The sequence below is a fragment of the Leptidea sinapis genome, chromosome 4, assembly GCF_905404315.1.
Source record: "Leptidea sinapis chromosome 4, ilLepSina1.1, whole genome shotgun sequence".
Taxonomy (NCBI): Eukaryota; Metazoa; Arthropoda; class Insecta; order Lepidoptera; family Pieridae; genus Leptidea; species Leptidea sinapis.
In genome coordinates, this window is record NC_066268.1 from 6,997,131 (window position 1) to 7,017,439 (window position 20,309).

The 20,309-nt window shown below is 33.9% G+C and overlaps 2 protein-coding genes across 3 annotated transcripts in view; both read left to right on the forward strand.

Annotated features, from left to right (window-relative positions):
* LOC126979702 (glycerol-3-phosphate acyltransferase 1, mitochondrial) overlaps window positions 1-4,609 on the forward strand; it is a 70,827-nt gene extending 66,218 nt beyond the window's left edge. Inside the window, exons 15-16 of the mRNA XM_050829164.1 lie at window positions 349-494; window positions 1,480-4,609. Of these exons, the coding sequence (XP_050685121.1) occupies window positions 349-494; window positions 1,480-1,670 (337 nt within the window). The 3' untranslated portion in view covers window positions 1,671-4,609. The remainder of the gene's footprint in view (window positions 1-348; window positions 495-1,479) is intronic.
* Window positions 4,610-8,005: 3,396 nt separating this feature from the next.
* Window positions 8,006-20,309, forward strand: part of LOC126979687 (zinc metalloproteinase-disintegrin-like MTP4) — a 95,160-nt gene continuing 82,856 nt past the window's right edge. For both annotated transcript variants that reach the window (XM_050829132.1, XM_050829133.1), the window contains exon 1: window positions 8,006-8,389. In XM_050829132.1, coding sequence (XP_050685089.1) covers window positions 8,290-8,389 — 100 coding nt within the window. In that variant the 5' untranslated portion in view covers window positions 8,006-8,289. The remainder of the gene's footprint in view (window positions 8,390-20,309) is intronic.

Sequence of the window (20,309 nt, forward strand, 5' to 3'; positions counted from 1 at the left end):
ACACTTTTAAAGGATTAAAACGCCTGTAATTGTAACTGTTTTTATATTAGATTATTGCGTAAAAGTTACATTATTATTTTAGTTAACCCCACGACAACTTTGATAGAAGAGGACACTGTCAGTAAATTTTGCCAAAAACCATCTGTATACAGCAAATACCACCTCCGAGGCAATAAATGGCGCTAAACTTTATAGTGACAAATACTATTTTTGTATCTGGAAAGGTCTTGAAACGTCGAACACTCGAGTTAATGAAAGAACATTTTGGTTACTAATTTAATTTATTCTCCCTATCAAAGTTGTCTTTGCAATTGGAACTCTACTTGAGCGTGAATTATTAATTTCCAGACGTTGTCTAATACGCTCACTAAAGCCATTGCTAGAAGCTTACTCAGCCACATGCAGAAGTCTTCGAACGGCTTCGCAAAAGGAAGTAGTCACAGAAGCGCTCGATTTGCTCACCGAGGCGTATACACAGAACAAGATGCAATATGGTAAGTTTTAAAAAGCTTTAAAATTTTTTTTTTTTTACATTGAGTCATCCCACGGGTAGACGGAGTGACGTAGGTATGCTATAATAACACGGCTCCTTATGCTCACTGAAATAGAATTGCTTGCGGCGGTGTCGTGTGCTGGGTCTTCTTCTTCAAATATGTGCGAAGGGAATGATGGCTGGTCCATGCGTCATCTCATAAACGAGTGCTGCTTGTGGTACCAGGTTAATCTGTTATAGTTAATAAATCTTTGTATTTGTTGGATACTAATTATGACAATAATCACGACCATCATGTTCACGAAGCATCCTTACACAAACAATGAATTCAAGTTCTGAAGGTTGATGCAACCAATATACGATAATTTATATTTTTACATTTAATTATTTATTACTTTTAATGAAATATTTGATAATAATAAACACGGCATATATTGGATGCAGCACCTTACAAACTAATATGTTATGTATATTACAGCCATAATAAAATACTCTATTTAATTGAAAAGAGTTGCCATTTAGTTTCTTGTATGTTCTTCTCACGAGCTAAACTTTTTCCGGACATGGTAAATTCAGTAATTTAAAAGAAATATTTATAGTGACGTATTCAAAAGCGCTTAGTTTGAGCTAGCTAATTGAATATAATTTATTTGACTTTGACGATGAGCAGCGAAGGCAACGTTACTCTGATGCACGCACGTCTGCAGTCATACATTTTTCTACCGTGAAGCAGTAATGTGTAAGCATTTCTGTGTTTCAGTCTGAAATGCGCCGTAGCTTGTGAAATTGCTGGGCAAATGAGACTAAACATCTTATGTCTTAAGGTGACGAACGCAATTGTAGTGCCACTCAGAATTTTTGGGATCATCAATAATCCTTAGCGGCACTGCATTGTATTGGATAGGGCGTACCAATTACCATCAGCTGCACTCGTGATAAAAAAAAATGTATTATACATGAATAATATTATAAATAATTGTTCACAGGTGAATCAGTGTCAACAGATGCAATAAAGAATTGTCTACGCTTGCTGCGACAGTGGGGCGTTATAGACATGTACACCGAAAACAAGGAACGGAAAATCAAATTGTTGCACCCGTACAATAACAAACAGAACTTAGACAATATATGTAGTAATATTTACAAGTATAATATGGACACGCCCTTGTTGAAGTGAAGTGAACTGTAGTGATAATTATGACTAGTGAATAAGCAATGTGTGATGACATATGTGCTGGTTTTATGTCCAAATAACTGTAGAACAAACGGAGAAAAGTTTGTGTGATGTGTAGACGATAGTATAAAATTAACTGAAGATATGTTCTGGGTATAAAATTATAAGTTATTTATTAATTTAGGTCTGAAAAAACATTTTACCATAATATAACACCATTACCATTTGAATTTATATATAGCATTCTTTATTTTCAAATCTGTATAATAAAACACAAAGCTCAATCTATGATGGCGAATGCAGGGTTGTGTTTGATTTAATATAGAAAATGGTTCTATGGTACTTTAACGACATCAACTCTGATAAAAAACTATAGGTTTTTCATTTAATGACATATTCACCATTTTAGTGAATTTAGAAAATGTACTCTGTAAGATTTAAATATTAATGTGTTTCAAGTCTCGTATATCATCGGTTAGTTAGTTTTAGTTTCAATGTATTGTTTACGGCAAACATATTGCCAGAAAAAAGGTTTTTCAGTTTCATAAGACTGTGACAGGGTTTCTTATTAATTTTGCTTGATAAGGGACTATGAGAATAAGTATGTAGATATAGATACTATTTTCTTCTGTTTTAGAGTCAGAATACTACATTGCTCATATTATCTTTAAGTCATATAGAGTCTTTAAAGTAATAAAAAATGTATTTATTTTACCTGTGGTTATTATGATATTGCAGTTCATAATAATAAAAATGTTGGTTCATTATGTTTTGTCATTATTGAGTCTTAATTTCAAATTGCATTGAAACTTCATACTAATACGTCAGATATAAATAAATTGTAACCGGCATAACATATGTGAATGTAAAGTATTTTTAGAAAATAGGAAAGACAAACTTTGTACAATAAATTTGGTGAGGTTTGTTAGGTAGTTTTTTTTTATGATAGATAAAAAGTACTATTAATTTGTAGTTAAATATACAACGTACAACCCCACAGGGTTGCCACCGCAGCAAGTACAACTTCAAAATTTGAGGTTATGTTGTCAAAAGATTTTTTGACTGTGATAGCTCCTTATATCATATGTTACCAAAACAAGTTACAAATAAATATTTTGCTAGCTGTTGAAGAATAATTTTTGTATATTCATAAGCTGGTTTAAATATAAAATACCAGTTCAGTATGGAATGGACTTGTTCATTAAGCATTGTCATACCAATCTATTAAGTTTACTGACAACACTGTATTTAAAAAATTAATATTCACATTAAACTATTCAGTCACATTGATCACAATATAATGAGTAATATTTTTCTGTCGCCATTTTCAGTCTTACTATTGCAGCTTATCAGATACAGCAAGTTACAAATTAGATTATGACTGACTGTAGACTTTTAGGCTGAGATCTATATACTGTACTCAGACTTTACTGCTGTAATACTTACCTGATTTTTGTATTGCTCTGTCTTAGCTAACCTATGTATAATTTAAGCTGTCAAATGACTATAAAAACTAAATCAAAGATTACGCTAAGCTTAAACTGAGCTAAGTTTTCCTTGCGTAAGTAAAGTCTGAGCATTGTCTAAGTATGCTCTATAGATGTCAGGAAGTTCCCTTTGGGTATGGAACCATAAAAAGAGACAATAGTTTCCTAAACCACATTATTGGGTAGTTATTTTTAAGTAATAGAATGAGCAAGATACCTACTTGGTGTGAGTGGATTCTGCCCGTTACATGTACAATATAGTATAAGTATGGCTTTTAGAACCCTGATATCCTGATACTGCACTCATCTACTATTTGGTGGCTGTAATACTAGTGGTAGTACAGCTCAGTATAATATATGTTAGATTTTCTGCTACTATAATTCTGTCCCACTCATATACAGGTGGAACAGTCGTGGGCGCATATTTATAATATTAGGACATGCTTGACGGCTATGGTCAGTGTGAATACATGGAAGACTCCTTTTCTCAGAAAAAAGACCCAGTGAGATAGGTGTTTGCCAGACAGAAAAACATCGTCCAGTTAATTTCACCTGTATATAACCAATATTTAACAATAACAACAATATTTAAGTACAAGAATTGCTCATTTAACCGACTTCAAATGAGGAAGTTCTTAATTCGTCTATATGTTTTTTTTTATATATAAAACGATTATTATTATGCAATAATAATATGTAATTGGCAGCAGGCTAATTCTGTCGTGTTTTCACAGAATTACCCGAATTACTACTTGTCAGATCGTACAAAACTTTGGACAATGTTTTTTCTGAGTGTTGCTTAGTAAAACTTGGGTATGCCTATATTTTGTAACAGAGTATAAATAATGATCATTTAGGTACATCGTGTTTGATATTTTGTTCTGTAATCTGTGGATGTTTGTCATTTTGAAAGCTTAAAAAATTTAAAAATCTACACTAATATTATAAAGCTGATGTGGCTATTTGATGGTTTGAACGCACTTATTTTTAATCTGGCTTAGATAATTGTTTACATGTTATGTAAAAAATTCCAGGCCTTAAAGTATAATGCAAAATATTAGTTATTTTTGCTTACATAAAAACTTAATTTGGTTTAATTATATAGTATATAATATGAACCATTCTTGAAAAATTACCTTACTGATGGTGAATATGTCAGCATCAAAATCTTTTGCATTGTTTAGAAAGATTTTCTATATTAATAGACATCCACAGATAGTAGAAACGATAATGATGGCTGTGTTTAGTCTAACCAGTGGTTATTTTGTGATGTTCTGAATGGGAATCTGTTATGTTCTTGTGTGTGTTGAAAAATTGTTGTTAAAATTGACACGTCACATTGACATAAATTGGATTCCCTTATTATAGGTAGCATGAGCTGTTTATGTATATAAACTTATTTTTATATAAAGGGAAGATTACGAGTTTAAATATAATAAATAAACATCATAGAAATGGTTTTATTGTATATACCTTTATGAGCAATTTAACAAAACAGCAGATATTAGCGCGGGCTATACACAATTCGGAAGTGTCACTGGTTGCACACCGCCACTGACCTGTATAAATACCCCTGGACGGGTTGTCCTAGGAATGGGCGTTATATCCTAGCATAAATCGTTTTCACAACGTTATCGCTGAGCCACAACGCAAAAATTATGAATGACATTGACAACGATCTATTTCTCACAACACTAAATTTCTCTCTCCCACAGTCTCCTGTCGCATTGTCGCACATTGTACAATAACATGACACAGGGCGACTTTGTTGTGGTGGTGGGATCATAATTTGATCATTTCAAAACAACGCCAAAGCTACTCAAACAAAAAACATAATTATTGAATTGGTGTGGTAGTTGTGAAATAAATCGTCTCAATCGAAAAACGAACATTAAAAAAACTCTTTTAAAACAAAATGACACACGGTGGTTTTAAAATAGAAGTTTTCGACAACGTTGTAAGAACGCCGGTAACGTTTCGCTGTGTTATTAAGAAAATAAGTGACGACACATCTAGGTTGTTCCATATGTTCGACAGCAATTTTTTTGTGCTTATTTGAAGCGCCTTTTGCGAGCTTCTAGAGAACTAATTTTAACGTATAATACAAATGGCTGCGAGAGAAACGTAAAATACTCAAGTATTTTGCATTTTGAATTAGTTTCGGTCGTTTTCCATGTTATTTATACTTCAGGAATCAACGTAATAATCTACACATTTTTTTTGTAAATAGTTTTCGTATTGATGTTTGTTTCGCTGCGGTTGTCAGCACTAGTTTTAGTACCGCAGACTCTCGCTGCATGGCCAATAGCGCCCAAACAGCGAATAACATGTACAAAAGCTTTGACAGCCGCCAGTCCAGTGGTATATAGTAGAGGTCAGTGCACACCGCACAGGCAAGTGATATATCGTCACATTCGTAGATCGTGTGCCATAGACCGGTAATTTTATTTTATTTAATAAGATGGGCTCATAATATATAATAAGAATAATTTAGTACTTCAAATGCAAATTTTTTCATTGAATATTGTACAATTACTTACAAGTATTCACACCCCTTTCTTTCCCGCTTGTCAGAATGAGACAGATAAAAGTCGGTACCAGCACACAGTCTGAAATGAAAACTATTGAGACGCTCTTTTTTTAAAGGCCCGACAGGCCTAGATTCGACAAACTGTGTGAAAGCATTTTGTACTGACTCCTGAGAAGAAAACGTAGAAAATTGTCCAAATCACGAAAAAAATGGTAGTCCGTTGGAGCAAGATCTGGCGAATACGGAGGGTGACGAATGGTTTCTAGTTGCAGTTCCTTTAGCGTTAGAATGGTTTCTCGTGCTGTATGAGGTCTCGCGTTAGTATGGAGCAATAATGATCAAGATCAATTCATGAGTCGGGGCTGTTTCACTGCTAGTAGCTATCATTCTTCGGAGTTCAGCACAGTAGACATTTGCCGTTATTGCTTGACCAGAACAATTCGTGAGCCATTTTTTCAATGATCTTGCGCAGCACTGCACTGTTATGGGCAGGGCATATCAATTATCATCCTGATAGTCTCGTACCTTATTTTCATAAAAAAAAACTACGTTTAAAAAAACCGACTTCAAAAACTGAAAATTATCAAATAACTAAAAATTTAATTTAATACACCTCTTATGCAAACCTTAACCTTTAATATTAATAAAATACTATTATTTATATGTGCTACCTATTAATAGGTTTTAAGCCAGTGCCAAGCTCTAAACAAAATAAAACTTAATATTATAAATAGCTTACTTCCTGTATTTATTAAGGTCTGGCCTTGCGTGTCTGTCCGCTTGGGTTGTTTTGTTCTAGACGAAGCTATCCCGCTCAAAGTCACACGTGGTGAGCAAACAAATGGATTACGTAAATTGGAGCATAAATCTCAGAGTAATCGGTGTACATACATAAAAAAAATGCCGATCGAATTGATAACCTCCTCCTTTTTGAAGTCGGTTAAAAAAAGAATCTACTTTTCATCGCATGTCACAATTCGATCCAATATTCCTTTATTTCTGTTTCAATTCAACAAGGCAGCACAAGTTTCAATGCGCATTCCTTTCTGCAGATCAGTCAAATCATGAGGCACCCATTTTCCTTATTTTTTTAAGTATAGTTTTATTTGAGTGAGTCCATATTGGTGGTAAGGTTGGTTCTTCAAATCAAAGTTTCCAATTCCATCACGAAAGTGCTTAAGCAAAAATCGCACTGTGCGTTCATTATCAGCCAATTCTCCAAACGCAACATTGAAATTGCGAGCTGTTTCTGCCTCGTTAGTTGCGCGTCGGAACGTGTATTCAAAAATCACACCAATTTTCGAAGTATCCATCTTTCTTGTCTAAGCTGAATAAAAAAAACTAAGACTAAGAGTCGATAATCGAATGTGAATAACTATGTAGGTATAATGTTAAAAAAGTTTGACTCAAAAATCACAATCCATGAATTCGAAGTACCTATTGCAATAAAACGGCAATTTCATACTTAAGCCTCTATTATATTAAATACTACGTAACTTCGATTCTGTCCAATGCAATTGAGTGACCAGAAACGATATCCTTACACATCCTTCGATACAAACTTCATTATAAAGTCATAAACGCAATTGGCTACTTCGTATGTTCGGCAAGACTTTCATCCCAAACAGTTTGTTATATATATCACTTCTGGAATTAAATATATAAATTAAATTTGTACCATCGTGGTAAAAAATACTTCTAAGTGAATTGGTTAGTCTTTAAACCTCCTTGAAGATCTTCTTCTACTTTGTTGTTACTTATTCGCAAAATTTAACCATAGTTTTCCACGATCACATAATTTCCAAAACTTTTCAAATACGTTTTGTCTTTGTTTAAGAGTCAGCATACTGTTATATATCTAAGTACCTACCTATAGTTTTTGCTGGAAGAATAACGCCCGTTTTGGAGGAGTAGGTATTCTTTTCCTGCATTCGTTAAGCGCTTCCTCTTAACATATTATCTACTACGATTCATGCGAAAAGACTAAATCTGTATTGCTGCAGTGAAGGACCGGATAAAGTATGACCAGCAGAGCAGCTTGATCAGATTAGTTTCTAGTCCTACGCACAGTCCACTCTACAAGAAGTCAACTGATCTGCGGCTGTATTGCTCAGCTGACGGTGGCCTTTACAAGCATACGTATATATCGAATGAAAATCGATATTTCCACTTATGTGTGTGATCACAGAATATTAGATTTCTTTCTACTCCATGATTATTTGTACTTGTTAATTTAATGCTTCTATTCTCTTTGGGAGAAACTTCATTTGTCAACAGTCAACATCACTTTACAACTCTGTAGTGTATAAATTCTCTTTGAACTTTACTGTTACGTTGGCTGAATGCGCATACTGTGTAGAGCAAGAGAAAGAAAAAAAATTTACGCCTTTACGCCGTCTGTTTTGAATTTTGACAGTCTGCTTTGGCGACTCTGCTGTGTGAGAGAGTTTGTTATAATTTGTGTATCTTTTTTTAATTTAATTTAGACTTTAGTATAAATGTGAGGTAATTTATACCTTGACTTTAATTATGTGTGTTTAAGTGGTTAACTGTTTAGTTCAAATTAATGTTTTCAACTTATGTTTCGTGATAAAACCACAAAATAATGATAATGTGCAAGTGGTCGAATGAATCTGTGACATGCCTTCTAGTGTGTTTAATTTTAATAACTTCGACAAAGGATTTTGTTGACTCTTTGGAATATGGTAAGTTTAAAATTCTTAACCTTACTAGTATTTTTTTATAACTTATGCTTTTTCAGTTCGAATGCGTTGACACTGCAGTTTCTCATTAGTTATTTTGATGTACACAAACAGTATACAATAATAATTATGCTTAATAATTGTCTAATATGAATGTGTAATGTAATGTGAATAAGTATAACATACTTAAATTATCTGAATAATCATTAATGAATTCATTCAATTTAAAAAAAAAAATTAATATAGTTATATATTTTTTAAATCTTAAATAAAAATCCTGGTAGTTTTAAGTTACTTCTTCAGAATATATAAAATTTATTATTCAAAAGGTTCACAACATTCCACAATTAAAGAATCAGTAAAAAAGTTCAGAAAGATTGTTCTTCTTTCAAATTATATCATGTATGATATACCATACCATATACTTTTACTGTTTTAAATATAATCAACTTTTTGTAATTCCGTTTTGAGAATTTCGTAAATTTTATATCTGTGTAATTTAAACTGCAATGTAGTTAATTAAATATTTCTATTAGTTACCTATACACCTATAAAAACATCTTGTGTATATATATCTCACTAGCTGACCCGACAGATGTTGTTCTGTTCATAATAAAAAAGAACTTGGAAAATACATTCTTAGCGGACGTCTACTCGGTGAAAAGAATATTCCTAACAAATTTCAAGTCTTTAGCTCTAATGGTTCCAGAGATATTGTGATGAGTGACTATATACATGGAAATCTCTTTTATATATTATATAGACTTATTATTATTAAGTGTAAGTATATTTATAATGTCTAATAATTTTTTATACATTGTGGTGTGACGCTATAATGACATCATTAAATGAATAGAGGGGTAGAGCTATCTTACCTTAATAGTAAAAAAAGAATTCTTTAATTTACAGTTTCATACAAACAAATTGTATATTTCAATCACCCTTATGAGGAAATAAAATTTCAATCACCCTTACATGGTTAGATAGGACAGCATGTAGTAGGTGGTAGTGCTTATGCTAGCATGCGGCTACTAGATATCTAACAGGTTATTCCATAATAGAAGGACTCTGCGCCTTGATATTAGCAAGTGAAACACCTTTATGCTAGTGTGTGTGGGGTTGCGGGGTATACCAGTTACACAATTTTTTCTCCCTTAAATAATCATATATCCACAAATACTTTTATGTTATTGTTTTTACACTTTTTCACAATACACAACGCCATTTTTTAAATATTTTATTGTGTCACAAACTGATCTGGCACAGACAATGGCAAATCTCATAATGGAGGCTGATCGGCTTGTATATTGTAAGTGTATGTGTGGGGCTTTGTATTTACATGTTTACTGGCTTGTTTGGTGCCTCACTCTTATGTAAGGTGATATTGAGTCCTTATTTTTTACTCGTCTGTGGAATTATGTAGGTTTTTTATTTTTAAATATTTTTTTTGTGATTATAGTTAAGTATTTCTACCAGTGTGTTTATTTACTGTCGCCATAGTAACGCCATGGTGTATGTTTAAATAAAATTTTTATTCATAAAATAATAGTTTTGGATATTTAAAAGAATACTAAAGGTAGTTTAAGTCTATATTATAGTATACAAATAAATTTTGAAAGCACAATTTTATGAATGATGTGGGACTCGAACCCACGACCTGGCATTCTGTGCCAGTTCCTCACAACTATATATTATATACTTTTAGTTTTATTTTAATAAATTATTTTCTCATTTGCACTTTTTATAGGTATCCTTTATCTTCACAATTTGTGAATAGATTTTAACATGTTAACTGTTTTAGTGTATAGAGTTGTATAGAAACTTAAGATTATTCAAACCTTTAACCTTCGATTTGCTAAATGATCTAATGAGATCGGTGAAGACAGAAGACTGCCGCAAATCCTACATGTTCCATAGTTTAAGGTAAAATGGTAAAATGTAAATGATCCTGGGGAACTCAACCTACAACTTTTCTATGAGTCCATAGGTAGATGCTTAAGATATTGACTTTTTGAACAACATGATGCACAACACAATATATTATGTTGCTACAGTGTATGGCATAATGAATAGATAAAATGGTACCTGCTGCGTTGTTGTGGAAAAAATATATATTTTATGTTAAGTAATTGAAAGTCCCTTGGTTTTCAAGATATTCGACATTTTCGAAAATTTTAAAAAATTACACCCTTCCCCACTCTTTTTGGTGGCAAGACTCCAAATGTAGAGATTTTTCAATTTGTTTTTGGATACCATCTTTAGATAGATACACTATTGACTATTGAACTATGATTTCTGGGGGTGCACACAGTTTTTTTTTAATGTAAGATCTAACTCAAATTTCACATAGTATATTTTTTTCTTAAGTTTAACAATATCACCTGAGTGTTAAAGTGTGAAGCCTGAGTGTGCCAATATTAAAAAAAACATGCCTGTTTCATTAAGATTCGGAGATGGTATAACTCACTGTATTTTCAGTGATTCATACAAAATAAATTCCTATTTCAATGAGTACCAGCTTACATATCAGCCATGTTAGTGGATCATTTATTTAAAAGCATTCATTTCTATGAATAATAAAAATAAGACAGTAACCAATGTCTATTGGTCAATGGCTAAGAACACAGAGGTACTATTTAGCCCTGTCTAATTTTATACCATGGCAGACATTCTGTTTCTAGGTTTGGTCATCCGTCCCACATAGCCTGTCTTTAGCCTACCTACCTATGATGTGAGCAAAGACTATTTGACACTAGCTGACCTGGCAAACGTTGTTTTGCCATATAAATTTTATATGTAAACCTACCTTGAGCTTCAACATATCTATTACAAAAGATTTCATTGAGATCGGTCGAATAGTTTAGGAGTTATTAGGGAATTTTTTATATATATAGATTAGCGTTTTAAAGAATCATAATATTTACAATAGTTATGTGTGTTAAATTAGCAATTTAAAAATGAATGAGTAACCTCATTGAGGGTCATTGGTTCCGCAGGCGTGAGGAGGTGGCGGAAATCCGGCGATAGCACGCTTTTACATGAGTCTAATTTGACATGGTAATATATAATTAATTAAATATTACCGATACGCGGGCCTAGACTTTATCAAATACTTTTGTAAAAAAAAATATGGCGGCCATTTTAGAATTCGCCATCTTGGTTTTAATTGTTGTCAAGGCGGCGATAAGTAATTTACACTAAAATTTAAGCTGTCTTACTATTGAGGTTTTTATGATGATGTTAATAATGGTATGTATGTAAATAGGCACATAATTGAATTTGCTAGAAACTGTTATAACCATAATGTTAACACCTGGCTAAGTCGAGTTAGTAGGTCTTGTAGGTGCGCTTTTACAACATGATACCAGGAAATGGTTAAAACAAATGTATTAAGAAAATCAACGGTGTTACTTTTTCTGTACTTTATGTGTAATCAGGGTCGGATTTAAACATAATGCCACCAATGGGCACCGCAAAAAAAACCGCCCCAATAATTTTAATTAAACTTATAGTTTATATATTTTATTTTTCAAAACTAAAATAACTAATTTATTGCAGAAACTTTATCAAAACAAATACTAATTAATTTTTTTGTAATTCCAGAAAATAAAAAAATCGATTATTATTTTAAATGTCCAAGGGATTAAATTGATTAAATCGTTTTTATTATTAATTTTTACTAAACGTGCCAAAATTATAATTTACAAATAATGGATAAATTGAATTTCTTGAATTATCAATTAAACCAGAAATTATTAACTAACAGAATTAATTAATTTTATTGAGCAATATTGATAAGACTAAAAAAAAAGTTTTTCACTTTCAAAATTTTACCGCCCTAAAAAATTTGCCGCCCTGGGCACTTGCCCCAACTGCCCCTAGTGTAAATCCACCGCTGTGTGTAATAAACCAGGATCTCGATATACCGACAAATATGAACGACAAATGAATTTAAAATGGACGTTTACAGAAATAGGCAAAACCTTACATAATTTCCAACTTCCTCTCATCACTGCCAGTTGCGTCCATATACAGCCGAATGAATAATCATTAACAACATTATTATATGTCAATGCAAGGTTGTGCTCCATTGATTTCCTTGACTACTGATACATCTATATCTATATATATAAAAATGAATTGCTGTTCGTTAGTCTCGCTAAAACTCGAGAACGGCTGGACCGATTTGGCTAATTTTGGTCTTGAATTATTTGTGGCAGTCCAGAGAAGGTTTAAAAGGTGAATAAATAGGAAAATGCTGCTAAATTAAATAAAAACAACAAATTTGTTTTTCCTTTGATGTGTCCATACATAATTTCTATGAGAGAATTTATTGACGCACGGTTTGACAGTTCTGCTGTGAATCAATTTCATCACGACAGCAGGGTGCATATTTTACGAAGTAATTTTTGATGTTATAATATATTTTTGACAAATTCATATAAAAACATAATTTTATTTATTATATACAGAACAACGTCGGTCGGGTCAGCTAGTAATATGTATAAATATGTTTAAATATTAACTTCGTTTTTTTTTTTGTTATAATGCAACTATACTTAGTAGCTTTATACTAGAAGCAGGTGCTATAACGGAGGGACACGTGCAGAGGCCCTTATCCAGCGAGAAGGTCTCTTTCATTTAGGTTGTTTAGAACTCGTGCTCTTTTAAGTCGTTTTGGCCGGTTTGGGACAAGGAGCTCACGAGAAGGCTTGTCCGGGAGGAGTTCTAAGACGAGATCTATGTTTTTGTCGAGTTGCCGCGATTTAACCAGAGGAATCTTTACGTACAGATGGGTCTCATCGTTGGTTATGAACCATGGCGCTTTTACGATGCTTTTCAGGATTGAGTTTTGAGACCTTTGGACTATCTCAATATTGGAGTGGCTTGCTGTACCCCAAAGCTGGATCCCATAAGTCCAGATAGGTTTAATGAGATCCAGATTTGCTGAGAAACTGTGGAGTTGCTACCAATAATAATAATAATATAAATTTATTTCATAGAAAGAATTCCATAATAATTGTTAGTAAAATGTCCTTATTATGTTGGAATATAATTATAACTAAACAGGCATATGAAGCCGCATAAATGCCTTTGTAATCGGCGCATCGTAATGACTAGCAATGGTTTGCAGAATGATGATAGGGATAGCACAAAGTATTACGATATTAAAAAAAATTGTTAAAAAACGTTTGTGTGGTAAAGGTTTCTCTAACATAAATTCCTTTCTTAATGACACCACGGATTGGGAATGGAGTGACCGCCCTCAGGCTATTAAATAATAAGTTTCGTTGTACCTCATTACTTTGTAAACATATATTTTTTTATGAAAAAAAAGGCCCGCTGAGCTTGTTGCGCCCATTATTTTAGGAATGGGTGGTCGTTTTTGATTTTCAATAAGTGATGTAACATCCTATTTTGAATAAAAATATTTGAATTTGAATGACGTGGTTCTTTTGCGTTGGATGGCATGGAAGCCGTCCACCAATAGCCACTACAAGTTTCTGAATTTTAAATTAATTTCGTCTCGCTTAGCTGCGATGTGCTTTCCAAATGTTAACTGTATTTGAAAAATCCACTAAAGATAATACCCATTATAACAAAATTATATAATACTAGCAGATTCGGCAAACGTTGTTTTGCCATATAAATTATTTTTAGAGTTAAACCGTTTCAGTTGCTATGTCCAAGAAACCGTTTGCAATTTACAACATTACTTTATTTTTCTAAAATAAAAGCATTTTTGTAAAATAAACATAGCTCAAGTTACTCCTTATTACATCAGCTACCTGTCATTAAAAGTCCCGTCAAAATCGGTCCCAACCATTTCAGACATTAGCCGGAACAAACAGACTTAAAAATCTTATTTTGGTGTATGTACCGTATATATATTCATATAGATGTAGTAAAAAACGGTTATTTCAATATTACAAACAGACACTCCAATTTTATTTATATGTATAGATAACATATTTCCTAATGTATCTGGAAGTGTTCGCCAAGTGTACTTTTTACTGCCGAAGAGCTCTCTTAGAATTTCATCCAGGTCCAAACACACAGAGCAAGTTAAAAAAAAATAACCTCAAAAGTAAAAGACCTCTAGAATTGAATTGCCAGAGGGAAAATGTGGTGGCAGCAGTTTTATATGTCATTAACTTTAACAGCTATACTATTGCTCGACTTTCACTGAAAATTATAATACAGTTTTATGTTTTAGTAACCGTTTAAAAGCCGTAATGTATTGCATAAACGGGCGTAAAACATTTACGGTCGCATAAAACATTTTGTATGTACAGTGTGTACAGCGAATTACAATTAGCATAAAAATAATGAGTCACTTGCATCCGTTCAGAGGAAATCGATTGTGAATCAGTCATTAGCTACTAGTTGTTGATGGTACGTTTAAAGGTTCCATCAGACGGCTAACGGTAAGGTCCATAATCCATACTTTCCGCGTTTATCGTTTTGACCTATCTTTACTCTTGATATATCTTTACTCAGTTTACAACAACACGCTCAAAAGTTGTTGGTGTAATCGGTTTGTGTTTAGTCGAGATCAAGACTGGCATTTGAACTCGTTTACGTTATTTTTCTTTTTATGGAATAGGAGGACAAACGAGCGTACGGGTCACCTGTTAAGTGATCACCGCCGCCCACAATCTCTTGCAACACCAGAGGAATCACAGATTGATTGATATCCTAACTTGTGGCCCGTGATAAATGCGGTAGAAGATACACAATGAAGCGACGTCTCTACGCAACGCCAAGTGATCCAGCCGTTCACAGAGCACTGGGTCCCCGACAATTCAGGCTGCTCTGCGTTGCCCGTGGTGAAATGGATCGAGCTGATACTGGGGTGCGCCAGACCAGAGATGACAGCAATACTCCATGTGTGGCCGGACCTGCGCTTTGTACAGCGCTAGAATGTGGTCCAGCTTGAAGTATTGCCATGCTCTATTGATGACTGACTGACTCGGTTTGAACTCTCATTGATGAAATAGGGGTTAAATGATTCCACAAAGTGGCTGTGAGAGGCAGAGAGTTTCTTGCGGTTAGACAAAAAATCCTTGACCTTCATAAGGAAATACAATTCACTGTTTGAATTGTTGAAAGGAAATGCTTATAGTGTATGCTTAGTATGGCCTTTATTTTCCTTTTCTACGTTTGTCGTTACTCCTGTAGCAGGAATTCTATTTATGGTTATTAGTTGTGAGATAATTTAATGGCTTCCAGTCCTAACATTTGTAAAGCAGCATGTTATGTTACGGCCCTATGAATAAAACTTTTATTTGTCTAAAATAATTATGGGGTTCTGTTGTAATTGTTTGTAGATTGTTTTATGGAGGGTCCGCTCGTGGTTTGTTTATATGTGGATATAGTCATAAATATACTATGCACCGATTGGCGTGTTGAGTTGTGAACAGCGATATTTTTTTTATGACGAAGATAAACTTATTTACTTTATTATATAATAAATATAACTCGATCAATTGGATATGTACATCGCTGCCCTTACCACAATACAAGTAATAGAAGAGTAATCACCTTTTAAACCTTCCCTTTCCCCTTCCACAAATAATTCAAGACCAAAATTAGCCATATCGGTTCAGCCGTTCTCGAGTTTTAGCGAGACTTACGAACAGCAATTAATAGATAGATAGATAGATGTACAAGTGCATTTCAGTCTAGTGATAAATTATTATAACACTAGTAGTTGCCCGTTGCATTCGCAATTTTATCGGGTTTTTATCTCAATAAAATGTTGTCATACTGAAACATGCAGGGCAAGTCTGTCAGCCATTAAGTTGGCATAGCGACATCCCATTCTGCACGGACGCACGCCAAGAAAGTTAAAAAGAATATTAGTACATAGTATGATACGAAACCGGAATTTGAATGTTTTTTTTATGGTTTCTACGATTTCATTGACACAGTTCGAGTATATCGAAAACTATAACATAAAGTGTAAAAATACTTTAATATTCTAATGTGCCACTTGAACAGAAGTATTTAATTAAGTGCTGTGAAAGAAATAAAGTAACAAATGCACCGGGACAACGGACTCCACACAGCACACAGCTGTTTATAGATCGACCGACGTCGGTGAGCCCTTTTAGCGAGACTCGCGCCTTTGGTGACAGCTCAATGCGCTGGTGAGGATATTTCTGTTGTTCGGTATGGGAATGACGACTTCCACGCTGAGACACGGTTTCCGTGGTGACGTCATTACTCATGTCCTATTGTTTTTTTTTCTCACTCGTGTGATTTGAATTTCGAATTGTCGTTTGGATGCGATATCCGCTCCGGAACCTAATGATCACTCAAACGTTGAATGCTTAGATAATTTATACGTCTAGATAGTCTCTTGCGGCTAGACAACCGATGAAAACTGGCCATGTTTATTACTTGACTGTTCGTGACGAGCTATGTTTTACACTATTTATTTGTATGTCAGTGTGTGTGCATTGCTCAAAATAGAGGCAACTGACAACAACAAGAGAAAACTGTCCACCTCAATTGTTTCTCGACGTTTTTACAGCCGTCACAGTCTGTCTGGAAGTTTAAATTATCTAAGGAGAAAATAATATGACTTAAATTTGCATTGAGTATATCCGCGCCAAATGAATTAATATCATGACAACTGACTTTATAGACCTCAGCAAAATGTCATATAATTGTGTTACATGTGTTATTGGAGTTTCAATCTGTTAAGGACTTACCAGACTACCAGTGGAAGGCTCGTTTGCACAGGATGCCGGCTAGGCTATGGGTACCACAACGCCGCCTATTTCTGCTGTGAAGCAAGAATGTGCAAACATTAGTATAAATATAACTTATGTTTTAGTGTGAAGGGCGCCGTAGCTAATGAAATTACTGGGCAGATGACACTTGACAACTTATGTCTCAAGGTGACGAGCGCAGTTGTAGTGCCGCTCAGAATTTTTGGATTATTCAATAATCCTGAGCGGCACTACATTGTAATGGGCAGGGCGTATCAATTATCATCAGCTGAACGACATGCTCCTCTAGTCCTTTTTTTTTTCATAAAAAAAAACAAATATACACTAGCGTATAGATCATCTCTAACGAAGATCCGATTTTGACTTACAAGTCAAGCTACGCTTGGCATTAGTTCCTTGGTACCATTTTGAATATTGAAACACTAGCTAACGCACACATTGAAAAATCAAAATTGATAACGTATTAACGGACTGTCAAGTTGTCTATACGCTAGAATATTGTAAGTCTATTGTTTCAATAAACATCCCTACTAATATTATAAATGTGAATGTAAGTTTGTTTGTTACGCTTTCACGCCTAAACCACTGAAGCGATTTTGATTAAATTTATTACAGAGATAGACAAGAGCTTGGGAATAGACATAGGCTACCTATTATCGTGAATAAAAGGCTTGGCGGGGATGAAATAGGGGATGGAAAGTTGTATGAAAGTTCGTCATTATCGATGATAACACCAAGAAAATTTGTATTTAGGCACTTGATAAGAAATAAATAAATAATATGTTATGTTTTTAAAGTGATAACCCTCACTTCTAGGATTAAAACACAAATAAAATTTGAAAAACAAAATTTTATGAACGATGCGGGATTCGAACCCACGACCTCCGGCGTTCCGTGCCTGAGCCTGAGCTAACCGTTCGAGTACCGCCTCGTTATAAAATTCTGTTTGCTTTGTTCAACACTCAGGTTGTGGCTTATTTAAAAACATAACATATTGTTTAGATTTACAAGAGCAACATCTCATCAATTTCCTAATATGCAAATATTGGGGTTGAGCAGGTTATCAACTGTAAAGTAGATCGTGTAGACTGTAGATGAAGCCACAACCTGAGAGTTGAACAAAGCAAACAGAATTTTATTACGAAGCGGTACTCGAACGGTTAGCTCAGTTGGTTAGAGCATCGGAACGGAACGCCGGAGGTCGTGGGTTCGAATCCCGCATCGTTCATAAAATTTTGTTTTTCAAATTTTATTTGTGTAAGAAATAAATAAATATTTGTTCTAGTGTTTTTAAAATTTTGACCTGTGTGGGGATGAAAAAGGAGGATGAGAGTTCTATAGTTGGTTGGTTGGCTCTTAAAAATGTATGCAAAGTGAGTTTAATAAACAATAAAAATTGCTGCCCAAAGTGACAATTGCACGCGCACGTAGTCTCGGTTAAAAGCTAGTTTAAATATAATCTAATATATAAAATTCTCATGTCGCGGTGTTTGTAGTTAAACTCCTTCGAAACGGCTTGACCGATTCTGATGAAAGTGCATATTGGGTAGGTCTGAGAATCGGACAACATCTATTTTTCATCCCCCTTAATGTTAAGGGAGGTCCACGCTAATTTTTTTTTTATTTTTTTTGACTTTTTTTAAAATTGTTTGATTATGAGTCAGCATTAAAAATAACTTCAAGTTTTCACCCATCTACGATCAACAGTTACTTTTATATCGCGATTTTAATATCGGCAATACAACGTTTGCTGGGTCAGCTAGTTACAATATATAACCATCCGCCAATGATTGCAAATTAGTTCAATCAACAACAGTTAGTCGGATATCCGTAGCAGGTTATCAGCGGCCGCCGGCAGATAGCGATCTATCGACGGATATGGTAACGGGGATAGGGCCTTCCACGACCGGTAGAGTTCAAAGATCTAAGATACCAACAGTAATAAAACGCACACAGATATCGGCCACGGTGTGTTGACCCAGTTTTGTGATTGCGTTAATTACTTACAATACAATATACCAGCGTATAGAAAAACTGCAAGATAGAAAAGCGGCCAAGTGCGAGTCGGGCTCGCCCATGAAGGGTTCCGTAGCAGCAAGTAACAATGGATGTATTTATTCCAATTAAATTATATTTTCTGCATTTATATTTATGTTTAGTTTCACAAATTAATGTGAGAAAATATGAACTGAATAAACTTAAAAAATTAATTTGTTATCACGCAATTAAGTTGTTAGCTGTCACTCTTTTAAATGCAGCAGAAATAAAATCTGGTTTTGCAACTCAAAAAACGAGTCCTCAAATAAATAGCATCAAAAACGCGTCTATTTTTGGAAAATTATCTGATTGCCCTTTAACAAATCCAATATCAGTCATTATAAATAATAATTATACAGAACATTCAATAATAAAAGCGGCCAAGTGCGAGCCGGACTCGCCAGTGAAGGGTTCCGCAGTAACATAATAAATAAATACCAGCAAGTAACATAATATAAAAGTTCTTTTATAATAATAATAATATTTGAGTTGATTGAATGAAATGTTGATTGCGGTTTACGATTTATGATGTATTAAAACAAATTACTACATCTCGTTCAAACCAATTTTCATGGAAGTTTACATGGTTATGTACATCATATATTTTTAGTTTTATCATTCTCTTATTTTAGAAGTTACAGGGGTGATACACACACACATTTTACCACTTTGGAAGTGTCTCTCGCGCAAACTATTCAGTTTAGAAAAAACGATCGCAGAAACCTTAATATCATTTTTGAAGACTTATCCATAGACCCATCCCACACGTATGGGTTTGATGAAAAAGCTTTGAGTTTTAGTTCTAAGAATGGCGTACCCCCAAAATTTATTGTTTATTTTTTCTATTTTTGTGTGAAAATCTTAATGCGGTTCACAGAATACATCTACTTACCAAGTTTAAACAGTATAGTTCTTATAGTTTCAGAAAAAGTGACATACGAACGGACAGACAGACATGACGAATCTATAAGGGTTCCGTTTTTGCCGTTTGGCTACGGAACCAAAAAAAGCAAGAGAATCTATTATTGCTGTGACCAATTAAAAATAACCTTTCCTTACATTATCGTATTAATATACTTACCTACATAACATTTAAGTAATAACCTAAGATTTCTCTAGTTAAACAATTTCAATTTATTCAATTT